The following is a 25,192-nucleotide window of genomic DNA, read 5'->3' on the forward strand; positions in this document are numbered from 1 at the left end:
TTTGCTTTTTCTAGATCGTAAAGTCCAAACCAGAAAAACCATCTCTGACGCCTTTAATGCTGCAGCCGAGACTGTCAGATGGAATTTCTCGGTTTAGCATCCATTTAACGGATAGTTTGGGTCCCAAGGAGATGGAGTTAGCAGATGAAATCTCCTTCCTAAGCAGTGCTGCGTTCTTCACCAGGTTAGTGTCTCTTCTTTCTGCATCAGAGGCAAGCTTAGTATCCAGATCACCTTCGTGGGAGCATTATTGTGTTTGTGGGTACACAAAGCCGCAGCTTAAAAGCACTGCAGCAGAATGCCAAGTGCTGTAAGAAATCTTAACTGCTGAGCAGCCAGCCATGGCTACCTTCAATTAGACACTCGTTTTGTTTATTATTAATAGCAAAGCACTGTTTTTGCTTACGTGCATGCCAACAACTCTGCAATGCTAACAGAACTATTAGAAATCATTCCAGAAAATGTCTGTGATTTTTTTTGGTTATGCTTCAAGTTAAAGATCTTCAGGAAAAATTAGAGCAGTTAATAACGCACCGCAACCATGTCTGTGACAAATTAGATTTGGTGAAATAGATAATAATTCTTTTCGGCATTAGTGTTAGTAACTCGAGTAAATTAAAGGAATGCTTCCGTTTGTTAGATGTGTTCTTAATGAAACAAGATGATACTGGAAGGTGCTCTTATCTTGGCTCTGTTTCAGTACTTATAATGTGAGATTGGGGTGGGCGGGAGAGAAAAAGCCCCATAACCTTAACAATTCCTTCCTCTGACCTGCTTTAGCGGCAGGAAAATAAGCAGATAAATCTTACAGTCTGCCAGAGAGGCAAAAATGTAGAGCTTTTTCCACTTGAAGCCCGTAATTTTTTTTAAAAAAATCCTGGTCAATGTGCCAAAAGGAGGTAAATGAAGATGCCGGCAAAAAGGCAAGCTAGACTAAATTAGAATGTCATTGAAACCACAGATCCTGAATGAACCTGAAAAGATTTGTATTATAGCCAAGTAGAATGAAAAAGGGGCGCTTTGCAGAGTACGGTAGCCCTGATTCCAGGTGCTGGAGATGTTTTGAGATAGTGCCGTGTCATAGAAGACACACTGTCTGCTCAAAAGTGCTGAGGCAGCTGATGAAAAGTGCTGAAGTCGGAATCTGGCTGCGGGGGGGGGGGGGGAAATGTGCTATCTGTGTTCACTGAAGTGGCTAGTGTGGAGTTGCGTGTTGGTTCCATGCAGTACTTAGGGCTACCTTGAAGGATTACCTGGATAAACCTGACCAACGCAAGACACCCTTATCAATTTCACACAAGTCTACGCCTAAGTCATGGTATTATCAGCTATGGTGTACCAATATTTCCTGTGTGAAGTGTATGCCAGAAAAGATAAAAAATAGGTAACCTTTGACTTGCGACCCCATTTGAGCCCAAAATTTCTCCTGCTAAGCAAGACATTTGTTCAGTCATTTTTGCCCCATTTTACAACCTTTCTTGCCACAGTTGGAAAGTGGATCACTGCTGCTGTTAAGTTATTAAAATGGTTGTTAAATGAATCTGGCGTCCACATTGATTTTGCTTGTCCGAAGATTGCAAAAGGTGATCACATGATCCCAGGCAGGGGTGAAATGCTCCCGGTTCGGACCAGATCACCTGATCCGGTAGCGATGGCGGCGGGTGGTTCGGAGAACCGGTAGCAAAAATCCCTGTGCCGCCCCCCCCATGCCCAGCTGAGCCGCACGATCATCAGAGACTTTCTTTTTTTACTTTTAAAAGCATTTTTTCTACAACCTCTTCCAACGAAAAAATGCTTTTAAAAGTAAAAAAAAAAAAGCCTCTGATGATCGTGCGGCTCAGCTGGGATCCTCAGAGGCTTTTCAAAGCATTTTTTTCTGCAACCTCTTGGCTGAAGAGGTGGTAAAAAAAATGCTTTAAAAAGTCTCTGACGATCCCAGCTGAGTTTCCTGATTGTCAGAGAGGCTTTTCAAAGCATTTTTTAAAAAGTCTCTCTGATGATCCCAGCTGAGTTGCCTGATCGCCAGAGACTTTTCAAAGCATTAGAAAAAATGCTTTGAAAAGTTTAAAAAAAAAAAAGTTGGCCACGCCCACCTAGTCACATTACCACCACCCCCACCAAGCCATGCCCACAGAACCGATAGTAACACATTTTACATTTCACCCCTGATCCCAGGATACTGCAATAGTCATAAATGTGAGTCAGTTGCCAAGGTCTGAATTTTGATCACGTGACCATGGGGATGCTGTAAAGATTTACAGCATCTCCATGGTCACGTTGTATCTGTGGAAAAATGATCATAAATTACTTTTTCAGTGCTGTTGTAACTTTGGACAATCACTTGATTAACTATTGTAGGTTGAGGACTGCCTGTATTTCTGTAGACGTGAGTTACTTATCACAAGGATCAACAGCAAATTCAAATCCCCTTTGAGCCTAAAAACAGAAAAGTAGTATTTTCAACAGAAATCAAATCTATTGAATTAAAGCACATTAGAACAGATATAAATCAGAACCAAATTTTATGCTTCTCAGTATTGCTTTTGCTTCTTTACTTATATGAAATATATTTTTGGAAAAGATACTGCACTGCCTTTGTTTTAGGAATAAATCTTAAATAAAACACAAAATATCTTGGCTTCCTCCTTACAAAGTAATGTTCTTTTTTCCAAGAACATGTTATTTTTGTCTCCATGGTAGTCAAGACAAATTTTCCTATTGTATTGTTGTTGTTCCTATTGCTATTTGCTAGGAATAGAACTGATGAAAGAAGAAACTGCTTTCTCAGCTTTTTTGGTATCTGTAAATCTAGAAAGAAAGAAGAATATTTGTAGCTCAGGGTTAAAACGAAGGGTCCTTGGTGCTCTCTGAGCTTGTTTGTTTTCTTGCAGATGTTGCATTACCCTAACTAGTAACATCATCAGTACTAGACTAGCACTGATGATGTTATCTAGTTAGGGTAATGAAAAGTGTTCGGAGACTACAGTTGGTCCAGAACGCAACTGCGGGAGCTGTCGTGGGTGCACCTAGGTACACCCATCTTACACCAATTCTCCACGAGCTGCACTGGCTCCCTATTGGTCTCCGGTCACAATTCAAGGTGTTGGTAATTACCTTTAAAGCCCTACATGGCTCAGGGCCAGGTTATCTTCGAGACCGCCTTCTACCGCACAGCTCCCAGCGACCGGTAAGATCCCACAGAGTTGGTCTCCTCCAGGTCCCGTCAGCTAAACAGTGCCGGCTGGCGGGCCCGCAGGTGAGGGCCTTCTCTGTGGCTGCCCCAGCTCTCTGGAACCAATTACCTCCTGAGATCCGGACCATCCCCACCCTATTGGCCTTCCGAAAAGCGGTGAAGACCTGGCTTTTCCGGCAGGCCTGGGGCCTTTGATCTCGCTGTTGCGATCTGGCGAGATCCGGCCATGAATGGTGTGAATGGGTTTTAATTGTTTTTAATGTTTTAATTTTTAATGTTTTTATATATGGTTTTTAAATGCATTGTAAGCTGCCTTGAGTCTTCGGAGAAAGGCGGCATACAAGTTGAATGAATGAATGAATGAATGAATGAATGAATGAATGAATGAATGAATAAACAAACAAACGTCTGCAAGAAAACAAGCAAGTCAGAGAGCACCAAGGACCCCTCAGAAAATCTGTAGTTTGGAAGCCAGAAGTTAGATCCCACGATGACCGTTTGTCTTTGCCATTCTATTTTTATGATGTAAGGATACCATAATTGCCTACAAAACTAAAGCACCATAAATTGGGTAGTCTACATGATGACTCCATTTTCCTCTTAATGTGACTTTTCCCAACTCTGTCCCTTTCAGTTTTGTTATGACTGCTGTGCCTATCTTCCCAGCCAACACAGCTAAGATCAGATTTAATGTGACATGTACCTTACTTACCATTTATTTTACTGTAGTGAATAACCTTGGAGAACGCTAAGTCTTATGATGGTAGATGATTAGGGGATTAGAGACTAAAACAGTGATGGCGAACCTTTTAGACACCGAGTGCCCAAACTGCACACGTCCACATGCCCAAACTGAAAGGTGTGCACGCGCAAATGCATGCATGCGTAGACATGCATGCATGCACGGACGTGTGCATGTGCAAACGTAAGATCTTTTTCTTTTGTGAGCTTCTATTGCGTCATTTGCAGGGAAACAGAACCTCACAAAAGAAACGCCACGGAGATCTGACCTGGGGTGATGGCATGCATGCCAGCAGAGAAGACTCTGCATGTCACCTCTGGCACACGTGCCATAGGTTCACCATCATGGGACTGAAACATACGATGAATGGTTACAGGAACTGGGCATGACTAGTCTAGTGAAGAGAAGGACCAGGGGAGACATGATAGCAGTGCTCCAATATTTGAGGGGCTGCCACAGACAGGAAGGGGGTCAAGCTGTTTTCCAAGGCATCCGAAGGCCAGAGAAGAAATAATGGATGGAAACTGATCAAGGAGAGATTCAACCTAGAAATAAGGAGAAATTTTCTGACAGTGAGAACAATCAACCCATGGAACAGCTTGCCTTCAGAAGTTGTGGGAACTTCATTATTATTATTATTTATTGAATTTATATCCCGCCCTTCTCCCCGAAGGAACTCAGAGTGGTGAACAGCCGAAAATTAAAATAACATACAATATAAAAGTTAAGATAACTAAAAATAAATTAAATTAATAAATTAAATTAATCACTGGAGGCTTTCAAGAAGAGATTGGACTGCCATTTGTTAGAAATGGTGTAGGGTCTCCTGCTTGGACGGGGGGTTGGACTAGATGACCTACAAGGTCCCTTCCAACTCTGTTAATCTGTTTCTTCTCCTAAAGCGTGGGTATCTGTATTACGTAGCATCTCGTAGTAGTTGCTGCTGCCACTGCAAATCATAGATGTGTATGCACTATTGTGATCTGTTTTATAATTGTACAAATAGTGGTGGTAAATGCCAATAGAACACAATGCCAATCATACACACACACACACACACACACACACTGTATATAATTTGTTCAAGTATAAGGTCATTCACTCAAGAATTAGTGTTTTGCCTCAATCACTTATTAATTGGTGGTTTTGCAAGCTAGCTTTCTCTCTTTTCTGGATGTGAGTGCTGCAGAGCTGCCAGGAGCCCTAGCCAGCATAGCCACTAGCAATTTTTAAAATTGTACTCTAAAACACCATGTTTTCTGCTGACCCTGCAGGAATCATTTCCAGACTTCCAAAAGTCAAAGTGACTTTTCCCTTTTTCTTTTATAACCCTAGCCTAGAAGTTTGCATTGTTATACAAGGCAGGTAATCCTCGACGTACGACCACAATTGAGCCCAAAATTTCTGTCGTTGAGTGAGTCTTGCCCCATTTTACAACCTTTCTTACCACAGTTGTTAAGTGAATCACTGCAGTTGATAGGTTAGTAACACAGTTGTTAAGTGAACCTGGCTTTCCCATGGATTTTGCTTATCCAAAGGTTGCAGCAGGTCATCAAATGACCTTGGAACACAGCAGCAGTCATAAGTATGAACCAGTTGCCAAGCATCTGAATTTTGATCACATGATCATGGGGATGCTACAAAGGTTGTAAGTGTGAAAATTAATCCTAAATCACCTTTTTCAGTCCTGCTGTAACTTTGAATGGTCACTAAATGAACTGTTGTAAGTCAAGGCTTAGGGCCAGGGTATTTACGAGACCGCCTTCTGCTACCGATAACCTCCCACCGGCCAATACGCTCTCATAGAGAGGGCCTCCTCAGGGTGCCATCGGTCAAGCAATGTCGGCTGGCGGCCCTCAGGGGGAGAGCCTTCTCTGTGGGAGCACCCGCCCTCTGGAACGAGCTACCTCCCGAAATATGGCTGATCCCGGATCTCCGCATTTTCCGTAAGGCCCTGAAGACGTTTTTATTTCAGCAAGCCGGCCTGGCCTGAATAGGTTTTATGGGTTAGTTTTTTAATTGTATAGCTTGGGGTTTTAAATTGGGAGGCCAATTAATTTAATTTATTTTTAGTTATCTTAACTTTTATATTGTATGTTATTTTAATTTTCGGCTGTTCACCACCCTGAGTCCCTTCGGGGAGAAGGGCGGGATATAAATTCAAATAATAATAATAATAATAATAAATAATAATAATAATAATAATAATAATAATAATAATAATAATAATAATAATAATAATAATAATAATAATAATGGACTCCCTGCACTTAATAGACCTCTGACATCTCGTAGCCATTGCTATAAAACCTTTCATCTTTTTGACTTAAATATAAAATTATGGCTCTTATGCCTACTTCATTCTCATTGCATTCTGGTCTTACTTACAAATATACAGAAAATTCGTAACCTAAGTACTTTTATTACATAATTATAACATATTGCATAATACGTAATAAAATTTTTTTATGTAACTTGTTCCTTAAGTAGCAATGTCTCTAAATGTCAGGTTGATCTGCAGTAAGACATCTATCATTTATGATGATCAGGTAACCTACTGCGCAGAAAGTCCGTGGATGGTTAGAATATTGCTATGCCAATTTTGTCTATTTAAGTATGCAGTGATGGAATTCAGCTTCGGAAGCTGTTAGACAAAATCTTTTGGCCCATTTATTTCCAGGAAGCTGGCATTTGATATTGAAGCTGCTTTGGTCCTTGTGATAGATCTATTGAGAAAGAGACGAAGAAATTTGTTGAGTCTCTCCAATCTCTTAGCAGCCTTCAATATCATTTACTATAATATCTTTCTGGGCTAGCTTTAGGGGTTAAGTTTGAGATTCAAAGTAATATAGCTGTTTATAAGGTAACCCTAATGGAAATCTATCAGACCCCGTGACATTTAAGCCAAAGGACCCCGAAAGGATGTATCTTGCACTTTTTGCTCCATCATTAAAACAGAACTGGTCAAATAAAATATAATAAATTGAACTCTTAAGAACAGCCTACATTGATTTTAGATTAATTGATTGATAGCTGGCTTTTTAAAAATTGTTCTCATTGTTATAATTTTCTTATCAAGGTTTTCTGAGCCATCCTTTCTGGAGACAGGATTAGATCAGAAGTTAAAACACAGGTGGTCCTCGATTTATGACCACAACTGAGTCCAAAGTTTTGGTTGCTAGGCGAAACATTTGTTAAGTGAATTTTGGCCCATTTTACGACCTTTCTTGCCACCATTGTTAAGTGAATCACTACAGTTGTTAAGTCGGTAACACGGCTGTTAAGTGAATCTGGTTTTCCCATTGATTTTGCTTGTTAGAAGGTCGTAAAAAAGAGTTCACATGATCCCAAGACACTGTAACTGTCATAAATATGAGTTGGGTGCCAAGTGTCTGAATTTTGATCACATGACCACGGGGATGCTGCCACAGTCGTGTGAAAAAACGGTAACTTCAAACGGTCACTAAATGAACTGTTGTAAGTTGAGGACTGGTTTTCTTAGCAAATTAGTACTTCAGCGTCTGTGGTATTGGATGTTTTAGTTTTTTAATTCTGTACAGTGTATGGTTTCAGTAGTGACAAGAGTTGGGTTCAATTTCACCCCATCCTTATTTGTTTGTATGTTTAAAGAGCCTTCAATGCATAATTTGTTGTGACCTCAAAATTGTTATCTCCTGCCCTGCTCTGTCTAGAGTTGGCTAGTGCAGAGTTCATCGTTTAAGGCTGATAAAATAAGCAGGTTCTTATGTACTCTCAGTGTATTCTGCCAGAGTTCTTAATATTCTGATTAGTGATTACTTGGCTGTACATACACCTATGGCATCTGCCAAGGAAAGCATGTTGTGTCACCTTTAGGCTATGTCTGAACATTTCCCAAGTAAAACTTTGTGGCCACATTCCATTTCCTAGTACAGGAGTGTCAAACTCGATTTCATTGAGGGCCGCATCAGGGTTGTGTTTGACCTCGGGCGGGGGGGCATCGCCAGGGTGGGCATGGCCAGCATGATGTCACTCATGTCGGGCCTGTGGTGGCCCGGGTGCTCTGCCAGCGAAAATGGGCTCCAGAGCTCCGTTTTCGGTTGGGACAATCTCCCGCAACCCTCTGCCAGCGAAAATGAAGCTTGGGAGGGCCGCACGTGGCCCTTGCGAGCTCCGTTTTTGCTGACGGAGGCACCGCGGGCCGGTCGTTCGCTGTTTCCAGGGTAGCCCCGCGGGTCAGATCTAAGCACCCCGTGGGCCACATCTGGCCCTCGGTCCTTGAGTTTGACACCCCTGTCCTAGTATGACGTATATAGGTTCATATTCTACAAGGGAAGAATTTAGTCACATGTTTCTATAGGACTGTCTAAGCAGAGTGGAGATGTATATATATATATTGTTGTACCTTATTCATAAACATTTGGCAGGACTTACCTATCTCAGACTTGTTTATAGGGAGTGAAAAGAGTATGACTCAGAATTAGAGGGGGTGGTATACAGGTAGTCCTTAACTTATGACTACAATTCAGCCCAAAATATCTGTTACTAAGCAAAACAATTGTTAAGTGAATTTTGCCCCATTTTACGACCTTTCTTGCCACATTTGTTAAGTGAATCATTGTAGTTGTTAAGTTAATAACATGGTTAAGTGAATCTGGCTTTCCCATCGAATTTGCTTGTCAGAAGGCCGCAAAAGGGGATCATATGACCCCGGGACAATGTAACTGTCGTAAATATGAGTCAGTTCCAAAGCATCTTGATTTTGATCACCTAACCTTGGTGATGTTACAACATTCGTAATTGTGAAAAACAGTCATAAGTCACTTTTTTCAGTACCATTGTAACTTCGAACGGTCACTAAATAAACAGTTGTAAATCAAGGATTACCTGAGGAATAGTTACAGATATTTATTAATCAAATTTATACAGCCACCCAGCTTACCAAAGGTGACTCAAGGCAGTGCACAACAGCAGATATAAACCACCAATTATATTTTATTCCAAATGCATTGTTCATTGAGCCCTAAGCAATATTAGTACATGATTCTAATATTTTTTTTCCTCCCATAATCCTGACTTTGCAAGTTGGTACATAAAAATTGAACTTTTTTAAAGGTGGTGATGCTCAAATTTTGTGCTGCGAGAAAACTCTGCATCAAAGAGGAAGGAAAATAACACCAAACGTTTAAGTCTTTTTTTTTAATCATTAAAAAAAAAAGTTGGACTGGAACCAATCCTTCAAATATGTATCACAGGAGCCTTTGTTGCCCGAGGATTTTGAAAAATATGAACTTTTTTTTCAAAAACTCAGTTATGTAACATTATTCATGGTGCCAGCATCCCACGATGGAATAAAGAATGGGATTGATTGCATGGGAGGGTGGAGACAAATGTACTCAAAATTTAAAATGAGTCAGCTTGGAAAAACTAACGCAATGACAGCCTAAAGCATGGGGAGAAAGAACACTTCAATTAAATTGTTTTGGGTCATGAGATGATTACTTATTAACTGGCAAGGAGGGCAACTTCTCAAGTGGGCAAGACAATCTATAAATTTATAAAGAAAGGCGCATGTTCCTCGGATCCTTAGCTTCTGTATCATTAAAGTTTAATCTTGCCACCACAACTTTTCCCCGGTTTGAATTCATTATCAGTCCTCACTGCCAATGTGCTCCCAACACACCCCACCCCACCCCACCATCCCTTATGTAAATTGGATGCAGAATTTGTGTAGCGTCTCTGGTGTGGTTGCCCTACAGAATTACATCGGTTTGATGTTTTTAAAGCAGTTTTAACATGTTCAGTCAACAACCTGTAATTGAATTCTTTTATCACATGCTCCAAACAATGAAAAAGCTATTAAAGAGTTATTTTCCAAATTGAGAAGATGAAAGAGTTACTAACAAAGAGGGGACAAAAAAAAGCAGTTAACTATGTATTAATGGTGTGTGTGTGTGTGTGTGTGTGTGTGTGTGTGTGTGTAGCATCTTACTACACTGTATTAAAGATAATTGAATTAATATTCAGTAAAATACAGTTCTTGGTTTTTGAAACTTGCGTAACTTTGCAAGGAATAAAATCTGCTGGGTCTCCAACGATATCATAAAGCAGCAAATTTTAGAGAAAGTTTCATGTGTCTTTTTCCCTTCTCCCCACCTCCTGTCCCGGCCCTGCCTCCACTTTATCCTGAGTAGTTACTCTCTTTAAAAGAAGAGTCTGTCACTGGTTATCCTGTTTTCTACAACGCAGACAGGCGACTCTAAAGTGGGTATCTTCCACCTGTTCATTCTAGAGACAATGCTTACACATTTTTCTAGTCAGTTTCCTGACTGATGGAAGAGTCCCTTCCCAATTGTGGCCCTGCCCAGGGGTGAAATGCTCCCGGTTCGGACCGGATCGCCCGATCTGGTAGTGATGGCAGCGGGTGGTTCAGAGAACCGGTAACAAAAGTTCCTGCCCCCCCCCAATGCCCAGCTGAGCCGCACAATCATCAGAGGCTTTTTTTTTCGGCTGAAAAAATGTTTTTAAAAGTAAAAAAAAAAAAGCCTCTGATGATTGGGCGGCTCAGCTGGGATCGTCAGAGCCTTTTAAAAGCATTTTTTTTACAACTTCTTCGGCCGAACTCCCAGCTGAGTTGCCTGATCGTCGGAGCCTTCGGGAGAAAAAATGCTTTTAAAAGGCTCTGACGATCAGGCAACTCTGCTGGGAAGAGGTTGTAGAAAGAGGTTGTAGAAAAAATGCTTTTAAAAGTAAAAAAAAAAAAAAAAGTTGGCCACACCCAACCAGTCACTTTACTCCCCACCACTAAGCCACGCCCACAGAACCGGTAGTAACAAATTTTACATTTCACTACTGGCTCTGCCTTACTCTAGAACACATGTACCTCCATGTGGCCAGAACACCAATTTAAAAGCAGCTAAATCTTCCTTACTTTTATTCATTTATTTATTCGGATTTTATTTCACCTTTATTTATCAGTAACTCCAAGCCACGGACATACCTAATAGTCCTTCCTTCTCCTATTTGTCTCACAACAATAACTCTGTGAGGGGATTTGGGATGAGAGAGCTGGCCCAAAGTGACCCAGCAGGCTTTTATGCCTAGGCACCCCCCCCCCGGGTCCGTTTTCGCTGGCAGAGGGCTAGCAAAACAAACTAAAAACAAAACAAAAGGAGAAATGTTTCCCCTTTTGCATTTGAGCATCCAAGAAGGGACAGGAAAGGAGAAAGGGAAGGAGGAAAGACAAAGAAAAAGAAGGGAAGATGGGAAGAGAGCAAGGAAACAAAAATAAGGAAAGAGGGGAAAGGAGAAGAAGAGAGAATGAAGAGGGGAGGAAAAAGAAGTAAAGAGGAAGGAAGGAAGGAAGGAAGGAAGGAAGGAAGGAAGGAAGGAAGGAAGGAAGGAAGATTATAATGAGAGGGAAGGAGAGTCTGAGGGAAGTCCTGTCTTAGGACTTGGCCACCACAGGCGCCCCCCGACATGAGTGACGTTGAGCTGACCACGCCCACCCCAGCCACGCCCCCTCCCCCCCTCCTGAGGTCAAATACAACCCTGATGCAGCCCTCAATGAAATCAAGTTTGACACCCCTGACTCTGATCCAACATGATATCTGGACATGGTTTGTTTACTTATTTGTACCTGTACAAAGGACAAGTGCTACGCCTATATTATCAGACGCCATCAGACTCAGCAACTCTGCTCTTTCTCCCTCACTTGTCAACAGGACATGATGTGTCACATTGTCATATCCTGTGTTTCTGTTCTTCACCCCAAGTTACCAGGTCAAAGTAGGGAAAGACATAAGCATGTGATTTTTCATAATTTTACAATGTAAGGAAAAGATGGGAACTTTAATGCTTAGCTGACAGAAGTTCTCTGTTCTCTGTACTTCTACAGAAAGGTACAGTTTAATTTCTGAATAACATGGATGGGGCTGTAATTCACCAATAAAACATGTACCTTGTATCTGAAATGTTCTTGGTTCAAACCCTGGTTGTGCATCTTGCTGGGAAATATGAGCCAAATCATTGGTATATTTAGTTAACAGTGCAGGTGTAATATATGGTGAGATACCTAGGATTGACCCAAAAACACAAAAAAGTTACCACCTTTTAACCAAAGTTTTGATCCTTTGTCCCCCTCACAAAGCTAACTCAAATCTCGCAAGATTTTTAATATGCGCTTACATGAGGCTGCTAAAGATTCATGACATTTTAGCAGATTTACGCTTCCTCCTCTTGAGAGTCAAACATTCTCAGCCAAGATTTTGTGATCGTGTGGCTGTTTTATTTAAAAAGGCGAGGTGTTAGGGGAATCTCTTCAGCGTTCTGACAGCGTTCTGGGATCCTTGGATGTTGCATTGCCTACCAGTAGATTATTGAGGTCACTTTAACCTCAGGTTACAGACTCTGAAAATGAAAATGTGTGCATTTTATTTCTAATATAAATACCTGTGTTGAGATACCACAGGAGAAGAAAGAACTGTTCTGTATTCTATATTCTTTTCCCAATGGCATAGTTTTGAATGTTTAAATGTGTTTCCAGAAAAGCCTAGAGAAATCGAGTTTGTTAATCCACTTCTTAGGACAGTGATGGCTAACCTTTTCCAGACCGAGTGCCCAAAGCGTGCGCAAACCCCCAAAATGCAATGCGTGCAGCTCCTGCATAGGCACCCCGCCCCCAGGCCCCCACATGCACATGCAAGGGCCCTGCATGTGCCCTGGCCTCGTGCATGCGGGGGGCGTATGTGCATGCACAGGGCCAGGGCACATGCAGGGCCCTTGCATGCGCATGCGGGGGCCTGCATGCACATGCACGGCAGAGACCCGAAGACCAGCTGGCCGGCAGGAGGCATGTGCACATGCGTGGTGGAGCTGAGCTGGGGCGATGGCTCACGTGCCCACAAAGAGGCCTCTACATGCCACCTCTGGCATGCGTGCCATAGATTTGCCACCACAGTCCTAAAAGAAGAAGTAATAGCATTAATACCTGACCCCTGAGTCAATACTCATGTGTTCTTGAGGGCTGTGGCATCTTTTTTAAAACCCAGCTGCTTCTTTTTCAAGGTTAGTTTTGCCTTCTTTTCATTTGAGAGCCAGACATATTTGGGACAATCAGATTCAGGCAAATGTGCAATATAATCAATAGTTCTGAATTCCAGCTGCTTTTGCTTTTAATTTTTTTATTTATTTAAGAAAAATTAAATACAAATAAAAACAAATACAAATAAAATACAAATAAAAACAGCAGTATGTGGCAGCAGCCAAAAAAGCCTATACAATCCTTGGTTGCATAAATAGAGGCGTAGAATCAAAATAACATGAAGTATTAGTACCGCTTTATAAAGCCTTAGTAAAGCCACGCCTGAAATACTGCATACAGTTTTGGTCACCATATTACAAAAAAGATGTTGAGATTTTGGGGAAAAGTGCAAAGAAGAGCAACTAAGATGATTAAAGGCCTGGAGACTAAAACATATGAAGAACATTTGGATTTGGCTAGTCTAAAAGATAAGAAGGACGAGGAGGGACATGATAGCAATATTCCAATATTCGAGGGGCTGCCACAAAGAAGAGGGGGTGAAATTATTCTCCAAAGCACTGGAGGACAGGACAAGAAACAATGGATGGAAACTACTCAAGGAGAGAAGCAACCTGGAATTAAGGAGAAACTTCCTAACAGTGAGGACCATTAACCGTGGAACAGCTTGCCATCAGAAGTTGTGGGTGCTTAAATCACTGGAGGTTTTTAAGAAGAGACTGGACAGCCACTTGTCTGAAATGGTATAGGGCAATGATGGCTAACCTTTCTGCCGTCACGTGCCAAAAGCAGGGGGGAGCATGGGGGGGGTCGCGCGTGTGCATGCTCACACCCATAATTTAATGCGCCTCACCCCATCATGCACGCGCACGCGACCCCCCCCCCCCCCCGTGCTCCCCTTGCTTTTGGCACACAATGGCACGGTCGGCCCGTTTTTCGCCCTCCCTAGGCTACAGAGGCTTTCTAGGAGCCTGGGGAGGCCGAAAACGCCCCCCCCCCCCCCCCGAGGCCCTCCAGAGGCCAGAAACAGCCCGTTTCCCGACTTCCGGAAGGCCCCAAAATCAGCTGGCCGGTGCATGCTGGAGCTGAGCTAGGGCAACGCTCGCATGCCCACAGATATGGCCCCGCGTGCCACCTGTGGCACGCATGCCATAGGTTCGCCATCACGGGTATAGGGTCTCCTGCTTGAGCAGGGGGTTGGACTAGAAGACCTCCAAGGTCCCTTCCAGCTCTATTCTGAGTGATTGAAAATTTATATGGCTGCCAAGTCACTCTCAGTGACTTAGGTCCACTTACCAATATATATATGTATGTATTTCAGTACATCAGTACATTTAATGTACATCAGTACATTAAAATATCAGAGATATTTTACTAGAAGAGTACTCAAATCTTCTGCTCGAAATAAAATTCCCTATCCCACCAGGCTTGAAATTTTAGGTCTGGATAGCCTCGAACTACGCCGTCTACGTTCCGACCTAAGCTTAGTTCATAAGATTATTTACCAAAAAGTCCTACCTGTAAATGAGTACTTTAATTTCAACCGTAATAACACAAGGGCTATCAGTAGATTCAAACTCAATGTCATTCGCTCTAATCTTGATTGTAGGAAATAGGACTTCTGCAATAGAATAGTAAATGTCTGGAACACTCTACCTGATCCTGTTATTAGTCTCGCTAATCCCCATACCTTTTACCTTAAACTGTCTACCGTGGACCTTTCATGTTTCTTAAGAGGTCCCTAAGGGGGCGTGCATAAAGAACATTATTTAAAAGAAAATCTGTTCCAGGCGTTCTGATTTAATTGTCATCCTACTTTTTTTTTTTAGTGATTTAGTTCAAGTGTATAATGAACTCCTGACCTACTTATATGCAGATGACTAATAATTTTCTTTGGATAAGTTCATAAGGGAGGCCAGCATCTGTCAACGTTTGCAGTCCTTATTTTTTTTCATTGATTTGGAAGGTTGCAACCCTATGATTCTCTAGTCATGAAATATAGACAATGGGTGGGGGGTGGTTGGTGTGAAAGGCCCTGCAGGATGTATGGTTTTGAATCAAAGCTAGTTTAGAAGCCTACATTTCTGCCGCGGATAAAGTCAAATATACGTGTCCCGGGATAATGTTCCAATCTGGGTCAGTCACTGGAATCAGGGGTTTAGTGTTCCGAGCTTTCGGACTCGTGCTAGAGCCCATCCTCAGGGAACTTGTGTGTGTGTGTGTGTGTGTGCGCGCGCGCGCGCGCACTGGGCTAGTTTGTGCATAGTATTTTCCCTGAGGATGGACTCCAGCACAAGTCTGAAAGCTTGGAAGACTAAACCTCTGAACCTGGGAAGACTAAATGACTGATCCAGATTGGATCCTAAAAATTTCTCCACTCAAAATTTTACATTAATACACCTCAAATTAGCATTTAATGATCAATAAAATTGTATGTTTTTTTTTTAATTTTCAGATTTATAAATCATTATAAATCAAGGAAGGCAGCCAGATACACAGTTCCAGCAGGTGGGGTCTTTTATTACTCTGTTAACCAGCTACCTCCAAAATGAAGTTCTCCCATTAGGATGCCAGACTAGTTATACACTGCAGTACAAATATGTGGGCAGAGATTTCATGAAGGGAAGGTACAATGTTCCAGACCAGGGATGTCAAACTCAAGGCCCACGGGCCAGATCCGGCCCACTAGATGCTTAGATCTGGTCCATGGGGCCAGCCTAGAAATAGCAAAGCACCGGCCCACGGTGCCTCTGGCAGCTAAAATGGGATGCGGGGAGTCGCACGTGGCCCCGTTTTCGGCCTGGACTATCTCCTGCAGCACTTTGCTGGCCAAAATGGGGTGCGAGGGGCCACACGTGGCCCCCCTGCACCCAATTTTGGCTGGCAGGGTGCTGGAGGCGTCCATCCCACTTCCCCACCACCACCAGCCCACAGAGGAGAACTATAATGCTATCCGGCCCTCAAACAAATCCAGTTTGAATCCCTGTTCCAGAGAGTGGCAGCCAGGGCAGAAAAGACTCTTTTTCTTACCTGTGTCATAACATGTATACAAATGGAGGTGAGAAACTTCAATTATAAAATTGTGATCATCCTCTGGGCATTGACCATCTCCTGCAGAAACTCCTGGTTAATCTGTAACTGATTTCAAAAAAACACACTTCCCTTTTTTGTCAGATATTATAGAAAGAAAAAAGAAATGGGTGATATAGATCAGAGTGAAAAATTAGCAATAGCCCGATTCACACATAACACCAAACCATAATGGGGGAATCCAAGCATTACACTAAACCCAAAGCAAACAAACCATATTGTTCCTTGGTCTTTTGACCCAGTGCTCTTGATTCCGCACAATTGGAACCTGATCTCTGGGAACCTTAAAAGGAGTCGAGAAAATAATTGTTTAACGTCCAAATCTTAGCATTCATGTGAAAGAATAAACTAGAAAAATAAGAAGACGAGTTTCCTTTAAAGATTTCTGTGATATTTAATACCCTGTCATTTTTAGATCTCACGGTTTTTTTATAATGGATAGATGACTTGGGGGAAAAGCTGCAGATAAGCTTTCAGTGCTTGATCTGTTTTTGATTAGATGGAAAATTCCTTCCTTTCATTCTTTTTTGGATAAAACCTGATGACTGGCTCGTTCTGATACACTGAGGCTTGTGCAATAAAGAAAAGTAAATGTTCAAGTTCTATCTTAAAATATTGCCACGTAGAGCAAATTCCAAGATTGGAGAGATAAAGGTTTGCTTAATATAACAAATTTGGCAATAAAGGTGGCTTACATTTTTAAGAACTTAACATGCTTTAATGGATATCAGGGGGAAAAAGACAAGAAAGCAACTTGCCTATCTGATTCCTTATTATTGTAGAAGATGATACTTGTTAGTTTAATAAAATGACCTTTCGTCTCCAGTCTTAATCTGGATTGATATAATTTTGAGTGATAACTTCAGCGGTTGCAGATGGGTAGGAAGGCCTGTTTTTCAGGGCCACAGAGTCATTTTATAAACCAGACTTTATTGATATTTGGTGAAAATATAAATCATTAGCAGGGCCTTCCTTGTCATCAGCAGTATACAAATCAGTATAAATAAAAATGTGCTCAATTACATTCAATTAAAAATACACGTCGTTGTAAAAAAGAAAACTAGTAAGAAAGAAAAACATATTCACAGATACACACACAGACATGGGAATACAGATATATTCAATAAATTATAGCTATATATTATTTTAATTAATGATAGCTTAATCATCATTGAGAACATTTTTGAGGTTAAAGTATGACTATACTATCTTTGTGGACTCTAAATATCTGGGTATCTATGGTTATAAGTGTGGTTTCCAGCAATGCTACTTCAAGATCCTAAATGTGACATATTCTCATGTTCTCTCTAAATGATCGTTTGGTAGGGCTATTATTCAAATGAGATGCCATTAGGAAATATAGAATTCTTTATTGGCCAAGTGTGATTGGACACACAAGGAATTTGTCTTTGGTGTATATGCTCTCAATGTACATAAGGAGAATAAAATACATTCATCAAGAATAAAAAGATACAACACTTAGTGATAGTCAAGGTTACTAATCAAATCGTACTAGGAAACAAGTAAAAACAATATAATTGAAAGATACAAGCACATGGTTATATTAACCATAAGTGGGAAGAGATAGATACTACTAAGGAAGAGAAGAATAATAGTAATACAGTCTTAGTAAATTATTTGACAGTGTTGTGGGAATAAGTTGTTAAGTAGAGTGTGGCATTCAGGAAAAAAACTGTACTTGTGTCTAGTTGTTCTGGTGTGCAGTGCTCTATAGCATCGTTTTGAGGGTAGAAATTGAAACAATTTATAGTATGTCCAGGATATGAGGAATTGTAGTCTAAAATGAACAACTGAAAAGACATCCAGAAAGAAGCCTGTGGCAAATTACTTTTGTATCGTTGCCAATAACATGTCTGTGTATTCACCAGGAACCTTCATCCCAAGAGTGAGGAACGATGGCCCCTTTATGACTTGTGGACTTCAACTCCTAGAATTCCTGAGCCAGCATCGTTCCCCACTCCTGTTTTATCCTTACATCTTTTAAAATTAATTCCCAACATGTTTTCATTACCAAGCATAAATATTGCATAAAGACATACAAGGAGTTCTCAATTTATGACTGGTTACTTAGTGATTGTTCGAAATTACGATGGATCTCTCCAGTACTACTCATGACCCGGTTTGGAAATTCTGACAGGTTCCCCATCACATGATCTCATTTTGAGTACTTGATAACCGATCTGCTTTTGCAGCTGTTTCAAGAATCTCACAATTGCATGACTGCAATTTTGGGGGCATTTTTTGTTGGAAACTTGAGTTTATTTCTGGTTTCCAGCAAAAAAAAAAAAAAAAAAAAAAAAAGCCCATGTAATATAATGGGTTTATTTAATGACTGCAATGTTTGCATAACGACTGCAATATTTGCTTAATAACTGCCGCAAAAATGTTATAAAATCAGTCAGTGCCAAATGGTAACCTCCTTAATGACCACCATGACTTACAGTCATAATTTAAACATCAATTATGGTCGTAAATCAAAGACTACCTATATCTTAGGAGGTTAAATAATATGAAAATATGAATGCTTTCTAAGCTCCATAGAACTCTCAAACTCAAGGGAGAGGCCCACGTTAATGTGACTGTATTTGCCATCTGAGCTGTTGGTTCTAGTGGAGAAATACCACTTTCTTTCCTCCTTCAAAACATGGGATCTTAATTATTCTAGGAATTTATGTTGACCTACAAGATCTGACCAGCAGATGTTAAACTGAGGATGCCTGCAAGCAAACGTAGCAACTGCTAAGATTCTATGCACGTGCAGAAATAATAGTTGACTCACTGGATTTTCCCAGTCCTCTGAGCCATAGTAGGGTTGGAGATCAGTTGACTGATTTATCGTGTACCAGGATGTGTGTCTTGTGGCAGGAATATTTTGTTTAGTGGTATATGTGACTCCATTGTCAGGAATTATTTATTAAGCTATTGTTGCTAAACATAAAACACTAACTTAGACTTAAGAAGGAAATAATTTACTGAAAGGGATAGGTAAAAGCAAGCCTTTACACATTTCCCATATTTATCACACATCAACTGGCAAAGTCAAGGCGTCCTTGACTTATTGGCCTTCAACTGAGCCCAAAATTTCTGTTACTAAGCGAGACATTTGTTAAGTGAATTTTGCTGCATTTTACTACCTTCCTTGGTCGCAAAAGCAGGACCACAAGGCACTTCAACTGTCATAAATATGAGTCAGTTGCCAAGCATCTGAATTTTAATCACATAATCATGGTGCTGCAACGGTTGTTAGGTGTGAAAAACGGTCATAGGTCACTTTTTTCAATGCCACTGTAACGTTGAATGGTCACTAAATGAACTAAAAGTCTGTAGAGATTCTCAGTCATCCAGGTCATGGTTGTCCCAAAGGTGCTTTTTCAGGAGGCAGCTGGACTTATTTGTTTCTTCTTTGAAGACGTTTTGCTTCTCAACCAAGAGATTCTTCAGCTCAGTCAGGATAGTGGGGAATAGAAGGATTTATATTCCTTTCAGACAGCTGATCATTTGCATCCTTTTAGAGCAGGGGTGTCAAACTGGATTTCATTGAGGGCTGCATCAGGGTTTGGCGGGGGGGCAGAGTGGGCGTGGCAAGGGTGGATGGGGACAGCTTGACATCACTCGTGTTGGGGGCACCTGTGGCGGCCTGAGCGCTCTGCCAGTGAAAATGGGCTCCCAAGCTCCATTTTCAGTCATGACGGCCTCCTGAGCCCTGTGCCAGTGAAAATGGACGGGGGTGGGGGCAGCACACGCTGGCAGAGGGCTGCAGGAGGCCGTCGCGGCCGAAAACAGAGCCTGGGAAGGCCATACATGGCTCCCCCTAGCTGTTTCATTGGCAGAGGCACCACGGGCCAGTCCTTCACTGTTTCCAGGATGGCTCCATGGGCCAGATTCGGCCCATGGGCCTTGAGTTTGACACCCCTGTTTTAGAGCGTCAGCACCTCCAGGTGCTTCAACCTCCTGGAGCGTCAGCATCTCCAGGTGCTTCAACCGAGGACTACCTGTACAAGGTTGGAGTTTTTCTCCTGTTGGCAAACAGAGAATCCAAACCTACACTAGAAATGTCATGCCCAATGCTCAGATAGTGAAATCATTTCACAAAGGACAATAGAGTGACAATAGAGTAGTTAAGGTGCTGGCTAGAAACCAGGAGACTGAATTCTAGTTCCCCTTCAGCAGACTGGGTGAGTCACCCTCTCAGCCCAACCCACTTCACAAGATTGTTGTTGTGAGGAAAATAGGAGGAAAGAGTAGAGCGTTAAGCCTTGAGTTACTTACAAAGTAATAAAAGTGGCATAAAAATTAATACATAAATAAAATTTATTTGGCGTTACTGTTTTTGAGCATATGTGCGTGTTCAAGAAATCTACAATTTTGAATGCTAAAATTTTATTTAGGTTTGTAAAATATCTATTATTAGATTTTTATCTGGGTTTATTTATTCTGTTTGCCGTCCTCTCCCAAACCCAGAAACAATCACAATATTTCCATAGAAAATTAATGGCAAAGGATACAAAAGGGGAAATCGTCAGTAATCAAAAACGCGTAAAACCAACAGGTAATTGAGTGGTTTATTGTAATACCGGCGTGTAGCCGGATTGTATCATGAATTAATTTTTTTTTTTTAATTGTCTTTATCCAACTAGTTTTGGTTGCTAGGGGAGGAAAGTTGGCCAAGTTTAAAATGTGGCTTTTCAAGCAGGAGCGTCTGGATGCACACCGCTTGATACCTAAAGCGCAAAGGCCCTGCTGGGAAGAAGGCGGAGGGGACAGGCTGTATGTGTGATGCGTGTCCTGATCACGTCTGTTTCCTCCGGCCTCTCTCTCTCCCTCCCTCCCTCCTTCCTCCCCGCCAGTGAATGAGAGCAACGTGCTTGACGTGATGTCAACTGGCTTGTGGCAAAGTCCCCCGGCGCGGAAAACCTCATCTTTGAATGGGAAGCGTGTGGGATGCTCTCCTCCTTCGGCCAAAAGCGGTGAACTAAGAGCTTTGGACCCAAGGCGGCAGGATTTTGGGAGGGGGGGGTGTTGTTCCATTTTCTGCCCTTTTTCACTTGAATCAATCATTTCCAGGAGGAGGGCAGGAGATACCCCCTCCCCGCGCCCTGCAGCAGGCAGAGCAGCTGCCCGCAGCCCCTTATGCGCCTAGGCGCCCCTGAATCCAAATGCAGCTGGGTGGGCTCTGTCTCCCACGCACCCACCTACCCACCCCTCGTGTGAGCCAGTGGTCTGCAGCTTCTTTTCCCATGGTAGAAAGGGCTCTTTTGGGCAGCAATTTTTTTTTCCCCTATACCGAAGAAAGCCCCCTTGCACAGAACAAACGGTAGAACCATAGAAACAAATGGGGTTTCTTTTTTTTTTAGGGTCTCCTGCTCAAGCAGGGGGTTGGACTAGAAGACCTCAAAGGTCCCTTCCGATCCTATGATTCGATGCTCCTCGCGCCCCAGGTTCTCATTGCCGTGCGGATCAATGCCCTCTTCCCCTGGCATGGCTGCGCCTTCCTGAGAGTGGGGGGTTAGAAAGGCTTGGGGGGGGGGGCGAATTACAGTAACCATAATCCACAGCCCACGATTTCGGGAGCGGGGCAGAGTGCTTCGTAATTTGGAAGCCGGGCGGTGGGAGACAAGGGAGAGCTGGATTTAAATCGCCCTTAATCGGCCTCCCTTGAGCCAGACTATTTCATAGCCCAGGGATGGATCTGGACACACACACACACACACGTGTGCGTGACACACACGCCTCCTTGAACTCTCCAAGAAAAGCGATGCGGGTTAAGCAAAGGAACGATTGAAATCGCAGCGGGCGCCTGGTTGCAAATCTACCCCTGGCTGTGCCCCGGGGAGGGAGGGAGGGAGGGTGGCGTCTGCAGTCCCCACGCCTCCAAAAGCGCGTTGAAGGCTGGAGGAAAGGCGAGAGGATCGTTCCGCCTTCCTCTCCAGCTCCGGCGCCCCGATCCACGATTGGCCGGCATTGACAAGCGGGCGAAGGAAAAGTTTCAAGTTACTCGGGGAGCGGATCGCCTAAACCGGCTGTCCCCGGTTGCAGCATTTAATTGGCTTGCAGGAGGCTGGAGCTGCTGGTGGTTCCTGGGGAACAAAAGTTCAAAGCGGGGGGGGGGGGGAGAGAGCGGTATCTCCGCTGCCAAAAAAGGGGGAAGCCCTCCTGCCGGCTGGTACCTGGCGCCCACTCCGCGCTCCTGTGCAAGACAGACAGCCGCCCGGTCGAGGCTTAGCCAAGCGTGCACGCCGGAAACTGGCAGCCGATCGCCGGAGCAGGAAGGCGAAGCCAAGCTTTTTTTTGCAGGGAAGTTGAGAGGTTTGACAAGGCGGCTGGTGCCTGCGGGGCAAAAGGCGATCGTGCGAGGGGTGTGGTTGGAGGAGCAGCCCAGTCCGCTGCAAGAGGCGGAAGGAATCAAAAAAGCTCTAAGCACCAGCTCGCTCTCTCATTCTCTCATTCTCCCGGGACACTTTTCCGGCATGGCTTTGGAGATCGTCTCTCTGCAAAGGTAAAAAAAAAAAAAAAAGGGTGGGGGGGAGCCTTAACTTGGGTTTTCTGTCTGTTTTGAAGGGAGTGTGGGTGCAAAGCCCTCGCGCCAAGCTGCCTTGCAAAAAATATTTTCTCTATACCGTGTAAATGCTCTGCTATCGATTCCCCCACTCCCACCCCTTCCTTATCTTTAGCAGAAAATGAAATCGTTCTGGGTTTGGAGCAAAAAAAAAAAAAAAGTTCCAAAAGTGCTTTTTTTTTAAAAAAAAAAAAAAAAAGGCAACTGGACTTTATGGTTTTTCTTTGAAGGCGTTTGGCTTCTCATCCGAGAAGCTTCTTCAGCTCTGAAATAAGTTTTTCAAGCCAACAAAAAAAAAAAAAGTTTTGTTGGGAGTTCGAACTGTAAAACGGAACGTCCCGGTTTTGTATGAAAAGCGTTCGTTTTCTCACTGTCGCTTTGATCGTTGATATGTGTTGGTTTGATTGTGTACTGTAGTCCTGTACTACTGTATGCTAAATGGAATTGGTTCCTAGACAAGGTCATGTTGTATTGTGGCTGTTGTTACAGATGTTTTGCTTCTGCTATTATGTTACGTTTCTTATTTCCTGCCTCTTTACTGGACTTGTAGAAATACAGCCGATTGGCTTTGCCTATTAATAAATATAAATATAAATGGTATTGTAGTGTTCTACGTTCTTTCAGGTGAATAACAAAATAACAGAGTTGGAAGGGACCTTGGAGGTCTTCTAGTCCAACCCTCTGCTCAGGCAGGAGACGCTATCATTCCAGACAAGTGACTGTCCAAATCTCTTCTCAAAAGCCTCCAGTGATGGAGCACTCACAACTTCTGAAGGCAAGTCCTTCCACTGGTTAATTGTTCTCACTGTCAGGAAAATTCACCTTAATTCTAGGTTATTATAGGTAGAACTAATGTGTGTTTGTACGAACCTAAATACAGAGTTTAATGTTTGGGGAAGAAAAACGGTTTTTACAAGGACCAAAGAATGCACATTTTTTTCCTTTTTTGCTTCTTTTTCCACAAAGACACCCATAGGTCTTTTCTCCTTCAGGGTTAGATACAGTTAGTTTGATAGAAATAAATTATCTTTTAATTAAGCAGTGTTCAGTACACATGTCCAAGAGTGAAGTGCAATTTATTATGATGTAACATTATACTGCAAGCAGAGCAGGCGGCTAGGAGCAAGCATTTGCTCTATGAAATATTACTCTGTTGATCTTTCTTGCCAACTGTTTCTTCTCTAAGTTGCCTTGAGGTTATTTGTGATTATTTAACTCAGGACAATAGTTTATTCTCTTACGTGTAGTTGAAATTGAGAGTAAAAGTTTGTACAAAATAGAATATAGTATAGTAAACTATATAAAAAGATAGCTTAAAAGATAGTTTACAAGTTTGTAAACACAATAATTGCTTAACTTGTTGGCCTGGCTGAATTTCCAAGCATACTTATTAGAGCATGTTCCTTTGCCTTGTTTAAATATGACACATAAAGATTGTAATCTAAAGAAAGAAAAAAGTGATGTAATATTAAGATTGCTTCTTACATAATTTTTTTGAGCTTTTTAATGTTATGGTAAGAAAAAATACATTAAAAATTGCCTGCGTACCTTTCCTTTAGAGCAGTAAGAAAAATTCAGGGATTGACCAACAAACCAGATTCTGCTTTGCAATAATCATAGTCTCCAAAAACCTTCATTTTGACTGTATTAATTTGGTTGGTTGGTTTTTTTAAAATGAATAACTTTGGTTTGTGCAAAACATATCTTTCTTTTTAATTGCTTGACAATCCTGACCAATGTAGACAAGGTGCCTGTTTATCACCTTCATTTGAAAACATATTTGAAAATATATGAAATATGTTAGTAGCTTTTCTGTGCTGAAAAATCTTCATTTACCTTTTTTTGTTTTTTGGAAGTGAAATGTTTAGCTTAGAGGTAAGTGTGGGAGTGCCATGTGTTCAAGAAGTAGTCTTCCTGTTTTGTTTTGTAAATGGATATTTCTCTTAAAACTCTCTTAAATTAACTTTTCGTTTATTATTAACTACTATTAACTTTGGCATTTACTATATTTGAGCTGAGGGACAGTATGGTGCGGAATTATTCAGATTTCTGTCAGAAACCGATTGCTCTTCCAAATTTATCTGAATTCTCACAAACGATAGATCTTTCCCCTGTCAGATGAGGTTGATCTTGTAGGTCATGCCATCCCCTCCCCATTGGTGGTCCTGGATGTTTGAAGACCATCCATATCTGAAGCTTTTTGATCTCTGCAGTGGAGGAATCTATGACCTAGTGGCAGGGGTCTCCAAATTTAGCAGCTTTCAAAACTATGGACCTCAATTCCCAGAATTCCTCTATTGAAGCATGGACTTCAACTCCCTCAGCATGGCTGGCTGAGGAATTCTGGGAGTTGAAGTCTTAACACTCTTAAAGTTGCCAAGTTTGGAGACTTCTGGCCTAGTTCCAGGACAAAAATGTTTCAAAACATAGGTGAAAATTCACTTAATGAAAAATCTGTCCCACAGAAAACTAATATTCAGGGTTGATTTTTCTGATTTAATCTTTTCCTTGGCAGATTCCAGCAGCTAATAAATTTAAGTAGATAAAATTATGTGCATATGCAAGGGAATT

General features: G+C 42.0%; 1 protein-coding gene across 1 annotated transcript in view; it reads left to right on the forward strand.

Moving 5' to 3' along the window:
• Positions 1–25,192, forward strand: part of FAM13A (family with sequence similarity 13 member A) — a 150,068-nt gene that overhangs the window by 62,474 nt on the left and 62,402 nt on the right. Inside the window, exon 6 of the mRNA XM_070948432.1 lies at positions 15–184. Within this exon, the coding sequence (XP_070804533.1) occupies positions 15–184 (170 nt within the window). The remainder of the gene's footprint in view (positions 1–14; positions 185–25,192) is intronic.

The sequence above is a fragment of the Pituophis catenifer genome, unplaced genomic scaffold (assembly GCF_029215685.1).
Source record: "Pituophis catenifer annectens isolate HBS135680 unplaced genomic scaffold, rPitCat1.0.hap2 SCAF_8, whole genome shotgun sequence".
NCBI classification, from domain to species: Eukaryota; Metazoa; Chordata; class Lepidosauria; order Squamata; family Colubridae; genus Pituophis; species Pituophis catenifer.